At 31.9% G+C, this 18,504-nt stretch overlaps 1 protein-coding gene across 1 annotated transcript; it reads right to left on the reverse strand.

Annotated features, from left to right (window-relative positions):
• Positions 1-5,688: 5,688 nt before the first annotated feature.
• HB-8 (homeobox-leucine zipper protein ATHB-8) lies at positions 5,689-12,856 on the reverse strand. Its single transcript, XM_011021293.1, has 19 exons — positions 12,434-12,856; positions 12,069-12,294; positions 11,689-11,848; positions 11,275-11,378; positions 11,068-11,158; positions 10,361-10,456; positions 10,162-10,275; positions 9,993-10,076; positions 9,734-9,889; positions 9,578-9,652; positions 9,235-9,341; positions 8,961-9,153; positions 8,567-8,752; positions 8,358-8,435; positions 8,004-8,138; positions 7,546-7,871; positions 7,323-7,422; positions 6,779-6,928; positions 5,689-6,079 (listed from the first exon to the last, which is right to left on the reverse strand). Exons 2-19 carry the CDS (start codon positions 12,287-12,289, stop codon positions 5,933-5,935), a joined length of 2,523 nt encoding a protein of 840 aa, XP_011019595.1. The 5' UTR covers positions 12,290-12,294; positions 12,434-12,856; the 3' UTR covers positions 5,689-5,932.
• Between the last annotated feature and the right edge of the window lie 5,648 nt (positions 12,857-18,504).

The raw sequence follows: 18,504 nt of genomic DNA on the forward strand, positions 1-18,504 counted from the left end.
GAGTGCATGGTCAACAGTCAAATCCAACCTCTCCCTCGATTTCTAAAAAGGGCTTCCAAGAGGGCCCTGGCCCAGGTCCTTCTCAACTGATAATGTCTTCCTGAATAACCCGCGCGTGCATTGTTTTGTTTCTGGGTTCAAGCATATGAAAATTTTTATTTTTGATTTTTATTTTTTACGTTAACCATTAATAAAGTATTATTAAGGCATGTTTAGAAGCATACTAGAGATTATATTTTAAAATATTTTTTTTATAAAAATACATTAAAATAATATTTTTTTTATTTTTTAAAATGTATTTTTGATATCATCCAATCAAAATAATTTTAAAATAATAAAAAAATTAAAATTAAATAATTAAATAATAGTAAAAAAATACCAAACAAATACTAAACCTAGCATGTCCTAAGAGGTTAATCTAGCCACTTGCTATCCCATCCCAAGTCAAGTTTTAATAAAATATCAATATATTATTATATAATTTATGAGTGATTTAATAGCTTATTTTATATCATTTAGGATTTTATGTGATATATAAAAAAATAATAATTAACCAATAGATCTCTAGTCAAATTTTAGTTGGCTCTTTACGCTTGCACTTGATCACAAATTATAATACTCTCCATAGTATTAGTAGCAGTGGCCAATTGAATCTATCATGGTAATACGACTTCATTTTCCTGCTAGCTGCTAATTAACGCTAGTCTCCTGGCTACTTAATCATTGATTATAGTTTGTAGAGTCGTATTTATGCAGAAAAGATGATAAATAATTAAATAACTTAATTATGAGTTCCTAAATAATCAAAGTAATTTAAAAACAAGACATTGATGTTGGATAATTGATTAATTTTTAATTCTAACTATAACTCATTTTTTTATCTAAGATTTCTAGTACCTAGTGATTTGTAAGTCAAGGTGATCAGTGATAAGTAAAAAATTATCTTTAATGAATTTAGAAATTCTTTAATATTTAAATATCTTTTCAAGAAAAATAATAATTATATTTTAGAGATAAATTTTAAAAATAAATATACAGTTCAAAATTGAGATTATAAATCTGTTTTTTTTAAGAATTTAATGAGTCTTTATAGCACATAATTATTAACCTTTGATGGAAATGAAGATTAAAAAGTCATATTTCTCTAATAGGATTAAACATCTTTCATGTATCAAAGAGATAAAATATATTTGATTTATTAGATAAAAAATATCTTTAACTTGTCAAAATTTCGTGATCCAACATGAAAACTAATAAGATTCCTAAAGTTATATATAATTAGGCTTAGTATTTATTTGAACTTAAAGTTGTTGGGTTTAGTATCTCGGTAGCCATATACATGTCAAGTCTAGCAGCTTACTAGATTCATAAATACTTAAACTTAATAATTGGCTAAGTATAAGATCATTAGGTTTAGCAGTTCGCCAAATATGTATATACTTGGGCTCAGTACATATTGAGCCCAATAATATTGAATTTAGCAGCTCATAAATATTTGGATTCAATATTTAATTATAACCATGAATACTGGATCTAGTGGCTCACTAGACCTTTATATATTTGAGCTCAATGTTTAATTAAATTAAAGAATAATAACTTTGATAACTCATCAAATCTATATATATTTGGGTTTAGTATTTAATTGATTTAAGAAAATTGAGTTATCACCCTTCTTTTAGTTCTTTTAAAATGAAAATCCAAATAAAAATAAAACACATTAATCCATCACTAAAAATCATCCTCCAATCAAGTTTTTTTGTTTGTCAAAGCACAAAATAAAACTCTAAACAACAATTTAGTGTTTTTGTATAGGATTAGTTACCTATCACATGCTTTGCACTTTTATTGTTTAAAAAAATAAAAATAATGTACGACAACCAAACAACAAATAACATAGAAAAAATATACATTTGATGTAATTTAATTATTATTATTATTATTATGAAATTTTAAAATTTTATGTTTTTTCATTAACTTATTTTAAGTCTTTTAAAAGTTTTAATGTTTAAATTAAAGTATCAGTATAGTAATATATAATATAGGAGTAATTTAATTAGCTTATTTATGTCATTTAAGATTTCATATGGTTCATAAATAATAAAATTATAATTATTCAACAAGTTTTAGACAACATTTGTCTGGTGAGCTCCTTGCACTTGCAAGAGTTCACAGATTCAAATATTTGAGGTTAAAAAGTGCTTCATTATAAGGGGAGGTCAAATTGAGTAGCCCTTTATCTTTGTAGCAGTAGCCAATTTAATCCATCGTGATAGTATGACTCCCGTATCTTACTAACTACTCATGCTAGTTTCCTGATTGTGAGATGCAACATCTATATTTTTTAGTAATTAATAATTTTCTTTTTAAGAATTCTACCAATATTAATATTTTTTTTAATTACTAGTGGGATTAAAGTTATTAATATTGATAAATATATTATAATGTTAGTATTGTATTAAAGGTATAAATTCAATCAAAAGTTTTTATGGATACTAAGCCCAACAACACTCCTAATGGACTAGAAGAAAAAAAATGCCATTATTCTTCTGTTATTTACAACGTTTTCCTGTGTTTACTGAAAAGCTATGTATTCAATGAATGTCTTTGGGTATTTAGCATCATTCTTCAATTTACTCTTGATATTGTTAATCTAATGCATGCTCCAAATATATATGGTATTTTCTTCTAATGATGATATATATGTAGGATAGGTAGAGTGATGATTACATTGCTGCTAATTTAAAATTTTTTAAATTATTGGATAAGATTTTAAAATAAAATTTATTATTTTTTAATTTATTTTTTTTAAAAAAACTATTTAAATTTAAAATTTATACAGACTCATACTATCTTGTATAATTAATTACTTTTAATTAAAAAAAAGAGATATGTTAAGATTTAAATTTGTAATTATTTAACCATAAGATTCTGATATCATATTAAAAAATTATTTTAATTTAAATTTTAAATTATTAAATAATATTATAAGATATAATTTAAATTATTTTTAAAATTTATAATAAAAAAAAATATAAATATAAAAAAAAATGTAGCCGACATGATACCAAAAAGAAGCCTAGGGTTGAAAATAAAACAAACCACTAGATTAGATAACATAAAGGAGGCGAAATGGAAATCACTTTCACATGGTTTTGTCTTAATTATATCACAGGAAGTGAAGTGGGATTCTGACATTTTCAAGTGGATTTTGATTGAAATCGAAATTAGAATGGAGTTTTGCTATAGTTGAGAGAGCCTTTCAACAGATTGAACTAAAACGTGCTGGCATGATTCAAGCTCGAACGCAACATTTTGGAATCAATGGCGGACACGTACTCTATTAAGAAAATAAGTGGTCTAGGGAGAAGGCTACAACTTGAAAAACCTCTCTCAACATCATCTGCCATAAAGCTTGATTGGGACTTAGCGATAATGTGGACAAGCTTGTTTCATTAGAGACTCAACTGAGTCATGTTGCGAAGAAAGCTAATCAATAAGTGCATGTGACATGATGTCAAATGTCGTTCTTGAGTAAGCTAAGACTAGGAGGGCTAGGGGTTTTCTGCACTCGTATACAGGAAAGAAGATGTGTTTTTTATTCTATTTGTTCTTACAATGAAGGACATTATTGAGCTAATTTATATGTGAATTGAGACCAGTTTTCCTCCTTGGATAATCTTAAGAACGCATCTCTAATATTAGTCAAATACATCTAGGAAAGTTTAAATCTGAAAAATCAAGAAAAAAATATTATTATTTTTAACTATTAGGTCAAGAAAAAGAAAAAAAAACTAACATGGAAATTATCGTTAAACCATGAAAAAAAAACTGATTTAACATGATTTGAAAGGATGTCGAATATTTGATATTCTTAGAGTATCTCCAATGAAAAATATTATTTTTAAAAATTAAATAGATAAAATAGCATTTTGAATAGTATATATATATAGGTTTTTTTATTATATTTATTCCAATAAAAAAAAAACCATTTAAAGAGTCATTTATATTGAAGTAGAGTAGAAAAAACAAGTGTTATATTATTTCTTAATATGTTTGATGTTATTTTTTTTTTCACATGACTATATTTAATTGATATATTTTTTTAGTGATTTTACTTTGTTGGTTTTGGCTCTAGATAGGTAGGAATAACATTTGTGAGAGAGAAAAGATATTTTAGTATTTTGTTTAACTTTTTTTTTGAAGTGTGCAAAACAAATAAAAAAATTAAAATATTAATTTTTTATTTTTAACTATCCATAGGAGATATTCTTATTAATGGAGTGGGATATTCGAGCAAAACCCCTTGAAATTCCATGCCATCAATTGTGTTCCAAGAGTAAAAATTATGGATTGGGTGCGTATGACCCTTGCTGTCCTCCAAATGCACTACAAGGTGAGCCTCCCACCTAAAAGAAAAAATAAAAGGTCAATTTGGACAGAAGGAAGGATCCATTTAATATGTTGGGATAGGACTTGCTACTTAATAGTTATTTAACTTATTGCACATGTTATGAAGCATTAGTTATATGCTCTTGATTGATGCTTGATTGAAAATACTTGTCGCTTACGGTATATTATCTTCTTCAATAACTTTATTATATAAGAAATTATTGATATTGAAATGACATTTCTATGCTTCAAAGCAAGCACTTTTGTCTTTTATTCTAGTGAGAGTGTTGTTGGTATATGTGAGAATATTGGTCATTATCATGAGGATTTGTCTATCTGCATGTGAAATATAATCATGTTTCTTGCTGTAATCTCTCTCTCTCTATTTCTTTTCAGCCTCTCAAAATCAATTCCAGTGTTCATGTGACCAAGTTCAGGGCTCATAAGTGGTAGCACGGAGCTTTATATCATAGGCACAGGTAAGGGACAACATTGACATCTCTGTCTAGGGTTTTCTACTGTTGTGATTACTTTTGAAACATAGCTCTTTTCATGTGTTGCTTGCTGGAAACAATGCTTGTGGCAGAAGATCCTTCTTGTATTAAAATCAAGTCCTTTCTTAATGAAGTCTTAAACAGGTGGTCTGCAGTATAGAATCCGCGAGAAAATTCTTCTCGCAGCCTTTCATAGGACCTGACCTCGAATGATATCATGGGAAGCAAGCCACTTGCCAGAGGGTTAAGCATTTTCAGAAGCGGTACCTCAACTTCTATTAATATTAGAATTGAGCGAGAAGATTGATTATCTGAGTAGTGAATGCTCATGGTTAAGAAAATAGGCTTGCAGACTGACGACTCTTGGTCCCTTCACATTTTATACTGATCTTCAATCAGACGGGGACATAAAGAACAAGACACCGTCTAGTGAGACTGTATTATTGGCATCATTAACACTAATGACATATTGGGTCCCAACTTCTAACAGGAAAGGGATTTGAGGGGGGCCACTTGAGAAAAGAAAAGCGAAAGATTCAATCAAGATTGGTGGCTCAATGGAAAAATGAGGAGCACCCAACGGAGCTGATAGCAACCATGTCCGAGCAGACAAGAGAAATGAAACAAAGCTTAACATGGAGCAATAGGAGGGTAAAGAAAAAGGATATTCTGTAATGGGAGTCCACATTTGAACCAAGCAGTGTCTCTCATAAAAAGACGCTCCGAAAGGATTTTAGGCATATGAGCATTTAAGCAGTGATGTGACTTTCGTTAACACTAAAAGAAGTGCAGACAGGAAGCCATGTTTGGAGAGAGATAAGCTTAGACATTCATAAATAAAGTATAAAGCAGAGTACAAAGAGAATTGCAACAGAAAATGGGGCCAAAGAAAGATAAGGGCAGCAAAAAACGGGGCCCCAAATGCCATTGTTGTATCATGATCATTACAGTATCAAGGCACTGCAAAGCATCTGAACCAATTTTAGAAAAGACAGTGTAAGGATTGATCTAATTTGTTTTGTTTCTGGAGTTATGTTCTGGCCAAAGTGTCACACAAAAGACCAGTTGATAAACATGAAGCAAATGCAGTGAGCGCTCTCTTCTTCATTCAATACCTTCCATGCCACAGCTCTTTCATAGGAGACGGGCCTACCCATACTTGACAGGCAGATACCACCTTGAAGGCACATAAAACCCTGCCAGCAATAATTTGTAGTAAATTAACAACCATTACTGTAATGATAAAATGAAGGAAAGCTAACGTTTACTTTTCTTTTAGCTAATCAACCTGGCAAGACCACGATTATTAGCTGATAGGTTGTATTACCAACTTTGAGAGCACACAAGATGAACTCTAAATTAAAAGAGACTTTCAATGGCAGCCAGTGGGAGGATTTGGTTAAATTCGACATTTTTAGTTTGTGCAAGGCTACGGTAAGCCCATCAAGAGGTAGGGTTAGTGGATGTGCATGTTAAATCGGCCAAAACTTTACCATGTGATACATGGAATTATGACCATATGTGCTGCTCCAAAAAGACAGTTAATTTTCTTACTATGCTTTAAAGGCAGTGTGTTACATTTTCAAGGGTAAATGTATTAGTTCTTTAATATCATCGATTCCATAAGTTCATAAAGGTTGAGGAAAAAGATTTTCAATTGTTTCCGTGACATTTACATTTGGTCACACAAGTTACTCATCACCAAGGTCCATCAAATATTCTTACTGGTGCCATTGACATTGAGATTGTGAGAACATATGAAGGTTTGAAGCTAAGGAAATGCTAGGCACCTAAAAGCTTTTTGAAGCCCCAGTTCCTGTTTAGACTATCCTTCATTATTTTACGTTATTTTTTCATAAAAATTTTCCATATGTACGTTCTAGTAGTTATCATACCTGCTGCATTATTTGCGGGAACTCTGAGTACAATGTTTTCCTTCCATTATCATCAAATATCTTTTCCAAAGTGATGTCTTGAAGTGCAACCAAAGTTGTCTCAAGCATGTCAAGTCCTGCTTGATTTGCAAATGTAAAAACTGGCAGAGCCTGCATAGAGCAATAAGTTACAATATTTAAAATAACGCACATCTATGTTCAGTAATGCAGAAAGGAAGAAGGAAAAAGTTCCTTGGTTAGCAAATACATCAATTATTGATTCAGATGGAGACACTAAAGTTCAAATCTGCAACCAAACACATATGCAATAGGCTGATGAGAAGTGAAAATTTTAGTAGTTCATAGAATGGGGCAGTAAAGCATCTCTTCATTTTTAAGACAATAAAGGATGGTGTATGAGTAGAACCATGCATATTGTTTCAATAACGTTCTCTTGTCAGACTATGATGCAACATCAATGAAATATCAGTGCCCCACTATTAGAGAATATCTTCAAATAGACTGTGAATCAGATAATTAAATTTCATTTATGGCAATAAAATACCTTCAAAGAGCAGCACATAAGTGCATCTGAGTGATGCCAGAGTGTTTTAAGAATAGATTCACTTCCTTCACTTTTTAGCAGTTCCACACCTAGATAGCACCTGCAAAGAATATCAGAAAGTTTCAGGCTAAATCATTAGAAAAGAAAACAGATAAAGTAAATGTATCTAAGTTTTTAGGACAAGTAGACATGGATCCATGATAAAAAGATTGAAGAGTCACACCTGTAGCTTTCGCAGATCCAACGAGCTAGTGTGTGCGCTTCAGGGGTACCGGGTGGTGGCCGAAAACCAGCATGAGAGCCAAAATGAGAAGGAGAGAGTGCTAATGCTACCCGCTGAACAGAAGCTATAATACTACGAACATACTGCCGAGCCATGGATGCCACATTTTCTTGAAGGTGCATCTCAAATGCAAATTGGAATGCTATTGTCATCACTGACTTTGTGCACCCACTACGGCCTGAAAGATCACCTGATGCTCTATTTCCAGCAGGCCCAACCTCAAGAGCAGATGCAAGGTCAAGTGTGCGGTTTGGACTGGAGGCATCCTGCATCACATTAATGGGAAAAAATTAACTAAGAGCTAACATCAAGCAATATTTTTTAATACATTAACAAAAATTCTCATAACCTAACAGAAAGCATGACATCATTTTCACTTGTATTATATGAATACTCACCAACCCAGAATCAAGAGGAATGATACGGAAACCAGAAGGAATAATAGGAGCATCATCAGAAAAAGAGGCATCAATTGGGGCAAAGATGAGTTCAGCACAGGTGCCAACAGCATTCTCGTCTACTCCACTACAGAGCTGAAGAAATAGAGTAACCAGGAACATTAGAATCAGAAAGGAATTTAAGTGCTAATTGTTGTATAAAAACAAATGGTAACGGAACCATTCCAATAATGGATGCAGTAACAAGTTGACAAAGATTGTACTTAAGAAAAGTAATATTAGTTAAATAAAAACAATGTGAAATATCTGGGGTCCACGATGAAGGTAATTAATCAACATGGAAGTGATATTTACTTGTAACAGGAAAACATCACTGGGCATGAGCATGTCCTCCCGATAGCCCATGTTTTCTAGCTTAATGACCTCCATGAACTGCAATGGACAAACAGTATTCTTCAATTATGTAATGGCATTAAAAAACAGCAAATTGCAAAGATTTTTGTTAGAGGATGGAAGCCAAACAAGAGAAAATTGAAACAAAATACCAACACTGAACTACTTGCCTCTTCATGCTCAATTGTGTGAGCCAAGGGGAGGATAACTTGACCCCCAAAATTTCCAGCTCGAGACATTGGCAAGCTACAAGGACCAGCTTTAACAGCCGCGGCTGCATAAGCATCAATACCACTGTCTGCCCATTCTGATCGATGTTCACGCAAGAATCTGAGAAGTATTGCTGGAGGTACATTCTACACGAAAATGGAAGAAAATCACTTCCTTGAATTGCTAGTAATTTTCTTCTAGGAACGTTCTGATATAAAGTAATAAAATTATGGACCATAAAGGAAGTTTTAGCTCACAAAGTAGCAACTCCTTGGAATTACATGCTGATGCTTTATACATCTAGCAGTCTAATATGTATAATAGTATAACACTGACCACAAGTACAAAACTTACCTGTAATAACATGGATGCTTTCGCACAAAGCACTGCATTGCTCATAGATGGAAATCCATTGGCATAAGAAAAATTTACACCCATCATTTTGGCAGGAGATGAGTTTACAAGAACTGTTACATCATCAATGCCATCACTTTCCAACAGAGACCATCCCTCATCAGCAAATCCATTAACAGCTTCATTAAAGCCCCTGTAAAATAGGATCTGTTAGATAGCTCGTGTATCAATGGCGCTAATGAGAAGCTTTGTCCAAAGAATAGGAGCTACATACTTGCTCAGTCTCTGACTTAATGCACGCAAAGCTGCAGGTCTTCCTCCCCAACCAGTGACATTTGGCTGAGAAACTTCTTGAGAAACCTGCCTCAAATGGCGTAAAGCCTGCATAAAATGCCATGGTTATATCAGAGCTCGAGAAATTTATAGTCTCCCTTCCATTCCTTCCTCAATCTTATTCATTAAAACTTGGCTTAAGGTACAGCTGATATCCATCAAAATTACACTATCCGTCCGTGCATAGAAACCACCAAGCTAGAATCATAGCAAAATATGTTTCTCATTGAGAAGTGCAATATAAGAACATAACTGGCAAGATCCTGAATACAAAACAGTCTTACCGCCATTGTTGTCTTCTGAGCAAGCAACGTTGATGACTCATAAAGCGGGCGCAACACTTCAGGTACACTCCAAGGCTGCATGAAAGAAATGGTTTAATTCGAACAGCAAGGGAACGAATACACTCATAAATAATACATCTGACAAGATTTACATACCTCTAAATCCATATGATCAACTACATGAATAATTGATCCACCTCCTTCACAAGGTCTAATAAGATACCCGCTAGGCAGCATTTCTGCTCTCACAAAATGCTGTGTAGGTGGCATGCTTGGACCATTTTGGGTATTGTTAAGAGATCTCTCACAGACCTAATAAGCAGGACAGTAAAAATTTGCACCATACTTGAGAGAGAGAGAGAGACAGACAGACAGAAAGACTTGAAAAAGAAAAATTGTGCACAGTGCCACATACCACAAGACTACCATCCTCCAGAACAGATGTGTAGCGCAGTAACCAGAAGTCACGAGCTGGTGCCAAAGTTGTAGGCGCATAGAGCTGAACCAAAACAAAGCTCATTATTGAGAAGATACAATAAAAGTAGTAAGCCAGAAATAACTGGAGTGAAACAACGATTTCTTACCTGCATATAAAGCAATTCAATAGTTCCACCATTTCCGGTGGACAATGCATTGACAACATCCACAGCTCGGCAATCACGAAACCATGATGGCCGATCTTTAAGGATTTCAGCAACCTGCACAAGACAGAACTAATCAACTCTTCACTAAATCACAACCAAGAATCGTGTGCTTTTTATACCAAGCAGAGGAAGGACATACTCTCGTAGGTTCTAGCCCCACAAGGCCGCATGCACGTGCTGCCACACCAGTGCATCCATGAGAAATAGCAACGATTCCAATGGAATCCGGACCAGGCTGTTCAGATATAAAGAAAAAAAGAAGAAAACAAGAAGAAATTATCAGTGCATTTGTACTAGCACATTAAAAAAAAATGTTATGGAAAAGTTCTGCTGTTTTCAGAACCAAGCAACATGATAGCATGGGACTAGAAATATCAAGATGGAGAATAATCTCATGAGCCAGGAGACAAATTCATACTGTCTTGATAATGCTTCAAAAGAAAGGAAAGTTGATTCCTGCCTTGTTGCTTTATCAATTTACCTTATCAACGTACTGTAATTGTAATTATTATTTTAACAGGAAGGCGTGAAATATTTTATGCAACCAGTTGTCAGATTGCTTCGAAACCTCATTGATTTCCTAAATTAGATTATAAATGAGAATACAATAAAGCAAACAATAGTCTCTTACTTTCTTCGAGAGAAGAGAAGCATGTTAACGGGAAAAGGGGGGACATGTTGGCATGTAAAAAATTTGGAGTGTCCCAGGTATTTATGAGATCGATGTGATTGAGATGTTGCTTAGAAGTTTAGCAAGATTATAGCACTATTAATTTATCCAAATAACGACAAAGATAATAGGATAGGATTAACGAAGTAAATAATGATGTCGAAGTGAGTAGTAACCTTCATCCCAGGCATTTGGACCCACTCGACGGCAGTTCCTGTGGCCTTCGAAAGAAACTGTGCTAAATTCTCCTCCGCAATGGACAAAAGTCTAGAAAACATACAAACACAACCTCTTAAGCCGCTTTGTAGAATACAACAAAGGAATTGTAGAAATCGAGGCCAGAAAATAACCCAACATGAACAAGCTGCAAATATTCCACTAACCCTGCAGGGCTGGCATCCCTTGGTGGATGCTGAGGAGTCAAATGGTGCTGACCACTGGTCACCACTGATTCACAACTTGTGTCTGTGGTGGCAAGGTTTGTAGCCTGCAAAACAAAAAATTAACGCAAAAACCACCTAAAAGAAATCAACACGAAATTTTTTTTCTTATGAAAAAATTAGCATACAACTAGTTACCTCAAAAACTCAATGTAATCTACTTTAATTGGCCAACAATCAAAATTTAAGGGAATGAAAAGAAATTGTAAAATAATTGTTGGCCTAACAGCAATAAATTTTACATGAACAAGCAATTCCGTAGCCTGACAAGAATCATATTGGCTATGAATTTCATTTTTATCCAAATTTCCCTCGTAATATAAGCAAGTCAAAATATGAAAAAGAAGAGATCTTTACATTTTGTGTCTGTTGGCGGAAGTAACTATTCTCATATACCAGCTGTGACACCTGCTTTTGCAGCCTATCATTCTCCTCCATTAACAGCTTATTCATTGCTGTTAATTTCCTATTCACAGCTTGAAGCCGCGATGCCTCTTTTCTCTGCTTCTCTCTACATCTGTACAAATTAAACACAGCAAACACGGTCACACAATCACGCAAGCCCAAAACTTCCAAAATTCTTCAAACTAACCCACCAAAAAAGAAACAAGTTTTATAGAATTGCAAACCAAAATATAAGCTAAATCTTGAGCTTTAAAGATCTAAACTTTGGTTTCCTTTCTTAAAAGAAAAGGTAGAATTATATCATCCGTGACAAAGGTTTGTGTCTTAAATACCTTCGATTTTGGAACCAAACTTTGATTTGTTTAGGCTCGATGTGAGATAGAATAGGGCATTCCCTAATCAACTGTTGGCGACGCATAGAGCTTGGCTTAGGACATTCATGGTAAAGCCTTTCTAGTGCTTCCACTTGTTCTGGTGTGTACCTTACGTACTTTCCATTGTCCATTGTTATCTTGGTACTCCCATCCTTACACGTCGAGCTTACAGCCATCATCCCTTCTACAAAAATATATATATATATAAATAGATAAATTCACTAATTCAAGAAATCAAGAAAGAAAATAGTAAGAAAAGAAATATTCCCCGAGCTTCCTCTCATAGATACATCCATGTGGAGGTTACTGAACGAAAGAATTACCGTTTGTCGAAACCCTGGAGCAGATCGGATTAGAGATGGTGGCTTAAAGGCCGAAAACTAGGAGGAGCTTAAGGTTCATGTTTCAAAACAAACAGGAACGGGAACAGAACAGGAACACGAACAAGACAGCTTTGAGTTCTTGAAAGCAGGGCGTTAAGTATGTAATAAGAAGGATTTATCTCTCTCCTTGAAAATGAACAAGTCTCTTCCTCTCCTCTCTCTCGTTTTTCTTTCTTGATGTGTATAGTGGAGAAAGAAAGTATTTTAGAGTGCTGAGTGAAAGGTCTAGAAGATGAGAAGATGGAGAGTTAAGAGAGAGAAGTGTTTTGGTTTTTTGTAATGTTTTAGTAAAAGTGAAAAGGGAGAGGGGGAATGGGGCGAGGAATATTGGGATTGAGGAAGAGAGGGTGGGGGTGAAGGGCGATAAAGGTAAAAAGAAAAGGAAGAAAAAAAAAAAAACCCTAAATACCAGACAGAATATCAGAGCATGTTTTTTGGTTTTTGGTTTTGTTTTCACATACATGTATTAGCATATCCTATCATCATGTCACATCATATCAATTTTATCCCTCCCTCTGGCTGATTCTTTTATATTTTTCTATGATTTAAGTTGATGTTAATGTAGCTCTGTTGCTGTTCATGGTTTTGGTGTTTGGTGCAGCAGCTCGTCCGCTGTTGCTTTTGGTGCTGCTTTGCTGTGCTGTGCTTTGCTTTTGTTTCCCACTCTCTTTCCACTTTAACCCTGCCACCTCACCTCCCCCCCTCTCTCTCCCCGGAGGTGGAGGTGGAGGTGGAGCCTTGGAGGCGTGGGAAATGAATCTATACGCTTGCTAGTAGCGCGTGTGGTTTACAGAGTACTTGATCATCTTGGCGGATGAAAATGCCTCCTCTTTTGTCTGCTGTAATAGCTTTGTTTCTGTCTTTTAATTTTCAGTCCTTGCTTTTCTTTTTAGGAACTTGATCCAATCTTAAGAAGGAATTTCTACAATCACTTAAAATAAATAAATATACATATATATATATATATAAACACCCACATACACATCCATAGAAATGGATGAATGGATGAAATTAGCGGTGATGATAAATTTGTTTGATGATAAAACCAACCATTAATTGTTTATTATTTGTATCAATTCAATTATGGGAGTCCTGTGGTGATTCTTCCTGTATTTATATGGGTAACAAAAAGATGTAATCGGAAATATAATTTTCTTAGGAGTGTGTTAGTCCTTTTATTATTACTGTATTTTAATTCTGAACATTTAAACTTTACAAGTATTAGAGCTTTTGAATAAGAGTGAAATAAACATTGCATTATTACATAACTAGGAATATGATTTTCTTTAAACTAATGAGCTAACTACTTTTTTTTTGGTGAAAATGTAATTTATTTCTTTTAACTAGACAGTAACGGACAAGCAATTTAAACATGAGATTTGACCAAAAAATACATGTTTATTTCATATATTGCTAATGTTTTTATTAGATTATTGACTTGTGTTATGTTGAGAGTCGGATCAGGTTTTTTAACACAAAAACAATATTAAGATATTGTTATTTTTATTTTTAGTGAAAAAAAATTAATCTTGTGAGAATCTATTTGATGTAACCCGGTTGACTTTGCGAGTTTAAAAGCAACCTGTACAACCAATAAAAACATAATTTGACTAAAAAAATTCAAGATGATATCTTTTTTAATATTAAGATAACAACATATTAGATTGACTCAAATCAACTCGGATTAATATGTTAGATCCATGGCTTAAGTTATGAGACTATCATAACCTCGCAGAAAGAAAATTAAAATAAATTATAAAGTTTAATTCCCAATCAATACAATCTTCAATCCTTGTAGAAAATAAGTTGAAACAAATTAAAAATTTCAATCCTCAATCAACCTAATGTTGAACGAAGAGATTTAAAAGAAACTCAATTAAAAAAACATAAAAAATTACTCAAGTCAATTTGTCAAATTTATGATTTTAGTTATCAGACTAAGATAACCTCATATAAAAAAATAAAAAATATAACTTGATTTAACATGGGTTAATTTGTCAAATTCACAACTTTAATCATAAGACTAATATAACTTCATAAATTACAAGGCTCAATTATCAATCATCCTTGTCAGATCTAATGTTGAACGATGAAATTTGTATAAATTTTAATGAAAAAATAAAATAAAAAATAAGTCAAGTCAACTCAGGTTAACGCCTCAAACACTATTCTTGAGCCATGAGACCAAGAAAACATAATAAAAAGCACACCAAAATAGATCATAAAAATTAATTTCAGATCAAACACAATGTTAAATGATAAAAATTAGGGAAAAAATTTGAATAAAAAGAAAATAAAATAAAATTGAGTTAATCAAGTTAAGTTAATTAGTCAAACCAATGACTTGAGTAATGAAATGTAGATAACCCAGTAAAAATCAAATTCAATATTGAATAATTTATGACATGAGTCATGAGACTAAATAATCTTTTAGAAAGAAAATAAAAAAATGATCTAATTTAACTAGATTAGACATACCAAAACTCGCAATATTAATAGCGAGATCAAGATATCTTTACATAAATAAATTTAAAATAAATTATAAAACTCAATTATCAATTGATCCAATATTAAACAATCAAATTAAAAAAATTAATTAAAAAAACAAAAAAAAACTCGGGTCAACCTATTAAGTATTATCTCCTAGTCATGAGGCCAAAATAATAAATAAAATAAACTATAAAATTTAATTTTCAATCAATTTAATATAAAACAATGAAATTAAAAGAAAAAAAAGTTTATTAAAAAGACACTCGAGTTAACTATGTTAACACGTCTAACCTATAATTTGTATCATAAAAATATAATAACTCATTAAAAAACATATCTAATACTAAATAATAAAATTTTAAAAAATAAAAACATTACTCTAATAAATAATATTTTGTGATAAAGAGTACAATAAAACTGCATTGTCTTTTTATTTATAGTTAGTTCAGAATTTGAATATAGTCTTAAAAAATTATAAAATACCCCCTTCAAATTTTTTTTTTCTATAACATAACTTAACTTAAATTTATTCATAATACTGATGAACCAAAGAAGACGTATATTATATATACGGAATATATACGGAAAACAGAAAAATTCGAAAACGGAACTTTTTTTTGTCCGCAAACTTTTTTTTATGCGTATGTAAATTCACAAAATTCAAGGACTAACCACTGACTCACAAATAAAAAAGAGGGAATAAATTCGCGGGTTCGAAGCTTTCTATTCTAAATTCTAATATCTAATATTAGAATAGAACTTATGCTTGATAGAAATATTAGATCGTATAGAGTTGACGAATGAAGCGGATTCATTAAAAATTCACAGACGAAAAAATGGAAAAAAAAGCATTCATTCCCCTTCTATATCTTACGTCTATAGTATTTTTGCCCTGGTGGGTCTCTTTTTCATTTAATAAAAGTCTGGGATCTTGGATTATTAATTGGTGGAATACTAGTAAATCCGAAACTTTTTTAAATGATATTCAAGAAAAGAGTATTCTAGAAAAATTAATAGAATTTGAGGAACTCTTCCTGTTGGACGAAATGATAAAGGAATACCCCGAAACACATCTACAAAAGTTTCGTATCGGAATCCACAAAGAAACGATCCAATTGATCAAGATGCACAACGCAGATCGTATAGATACGATTTTGCACTTCTCGACAAATATAATCTGTTTCGTTATTCTAAGTGGTTATTCTTTTTTAGTTAATGAAGAACTTTTTATTCTGAATTCTTGGGTTCAAGAATTCATATATAACTTAAGCGACACGATAAAAGCCCTTTCTATTCTTTTATTAACCGACTTATGTATAGGATTCCATTCACCCCACGGTTGGGAACTAATGATTAGCTCTTTCTACAAGGATTTTGGATTTGCTCATAATGATCAAATTATATCTGGACTTGTTTCCACCTTTCCAGTAATTTTCGATACAATTTTTAAATATTGGATCTTCCGTTATTTAAATCGTGTATCTCCGTCACTTGTAGTGATTTATCATTCAATGAATGACTGAAAAATGATCCACCGATCCAATTAGAATTTTGTTATTTTGTCCATAAGTAAAATAAAACATTCAAAATCTTACTTTTCTTCTTCTTAGATATGTAACTTTGCTGTTATCTTTCTTCAATCACATTGATTTATATGTATGCTCTAGGTCGCTTGGTGAACTTATCAGATATTTATGTTTATTTCAACCAAGAGGGATCTTTTTATGTTTTTGGGATGCACTAGTTGATTCAGTCAATTAAATAATGACATTTTTAGTCTTGAATCTATGTATTTTTCATTCATATTGGAAAACGTGGGTCAACCTATTAAGTATTACCCCCTGGTTATGAGGCCAAAATAGTAAATAAAATAACTATAAAGTTTAATTTTCAATCAATTTAATATAAAACAATGAAATTAAAAGAAAAAAAAGTTTATTAAAAAGACACTCGAGTTAACTATGTTAACACGTCTAACCTATAATTTGTATCATAAAAATATAATAACTCATTAAAAAACATATCTAATACTAAATAATAAAATTTTAAAAAATAAAAACATTACTCTAATAAATAATATTTTGTGATAAAGAGTACAATAAAACTGCATTGTCTTTTCATTTATAGTTAGTACAGAATTTGAATATAGTCTTAAACAATTATAAAATACCCCCTTCAAAACAATTGAAAATAAAAGGTTTTAACAATATAATAACAAGTAAAAACCATTGAGCATTGAATGAAATTAAAAAAATAGCTTATGTTTTGGATATTTATTTTTTCCAGATGAAGGAAAAATTTCATGTTGAATAAACAAATTTATTAGATATATAGATACACAATAAGTGATTTCTCTAGCGATAATCATCGTTAAAAACAATATTATCTTTCTTAACCCTCGAATAAAACAAAATAAAAAACTATTTTTCCAAACTGATTAGGAAGCAGATACACAATTCTCTTGACGAGAGCTAGCATGAATAATTAATGAATTTGCGGGGCCATGCCACCCTCCCAATAGTAAATTAATGAGATATTATTCACGTTAAATCACCTCATATAAACCTAATTTCACCGCAGAGAGTTTTTCTTTCTTAGAAACTAGTATAATATCTAGAATTAAGTCGACAAATGAAATTTAGGGTTTCGGGATGGCAGCAGAGATGGGTTCGAAATCTTGAAGAATAAACAGGATAGCTAGGTTCCGTGGACAAAATAATGAGGGCTATTCCATGCTGCCTTGACATTTCTAGTGCCATCCATCACCACCTTTCCTCTCTCATCATCACCATCACCATCATCATCAATTCTCTCTTGTATACATTTATCCAAACAGCATGTCAGCATGGCACCCAAGCTGCCTCGACTTTCTTTTCGCATTTATTTCAATTATAGAGACATCTCCATTATATTTTTCAAAGAACAATACAGAATTAATTTATGTATTAGTTTAGATCAAGGGCGTAGCCAGGATTTTTTTCTATCCTGGGCTTTCAAACAGATATATAAAAATTATTTTATAAAATCAATTATTAATTTATATATATAAATTTTTTAAGTTAATAATAAAGTTTAAATTTAAATTTAAAGTATATAAAATTAAAAAAATAAAAATAAATTACACTATTGAAGTTGCACCCTTCCATATTTTGTAGAATAAAATTTATTAATGATTGAATCTGAATCAATATTTTCAGCAACCTCTCGTTCAATGTAAATTATTATAAAATATGCTACAAACTCATCTTTTATTTTATTACGAAACACAATTTTAACATGTTTTATTACTGAAAATACTCGTTTTATGGTGGCAATGAAAATAAACAAAATTAAAATAAGATAAATCAACTTATCAATCAAATGATAGTGTTGTGAGTTATTTATTTTAATTAATCCTTGACATAATTCAGAAATGATAGAGATATTCTAAAAGTTCTTATGATGAATCACATCAATTTAATAATGCTCTATTCGAGATCTCAAATAATATATTTCTTATTCATTAAAATCTTCATAATAAA

Source organism: Populus euphratica, unplaced genomic scaffold (genome assembly GCF_000495115.2).
Source record: "Populus euphratica unplaced genomic scaffold, PopEup_1.0 scaffold19.1, whole genome shotgun sequence".
Classification (NCBI taxonomy): domain Eukaryota; kingdom Viridiplantae; phylum Streptophyta; class Magnoliopsida; order Malpighiales; family Salicaceae; genus Populus; species Populus euphratica.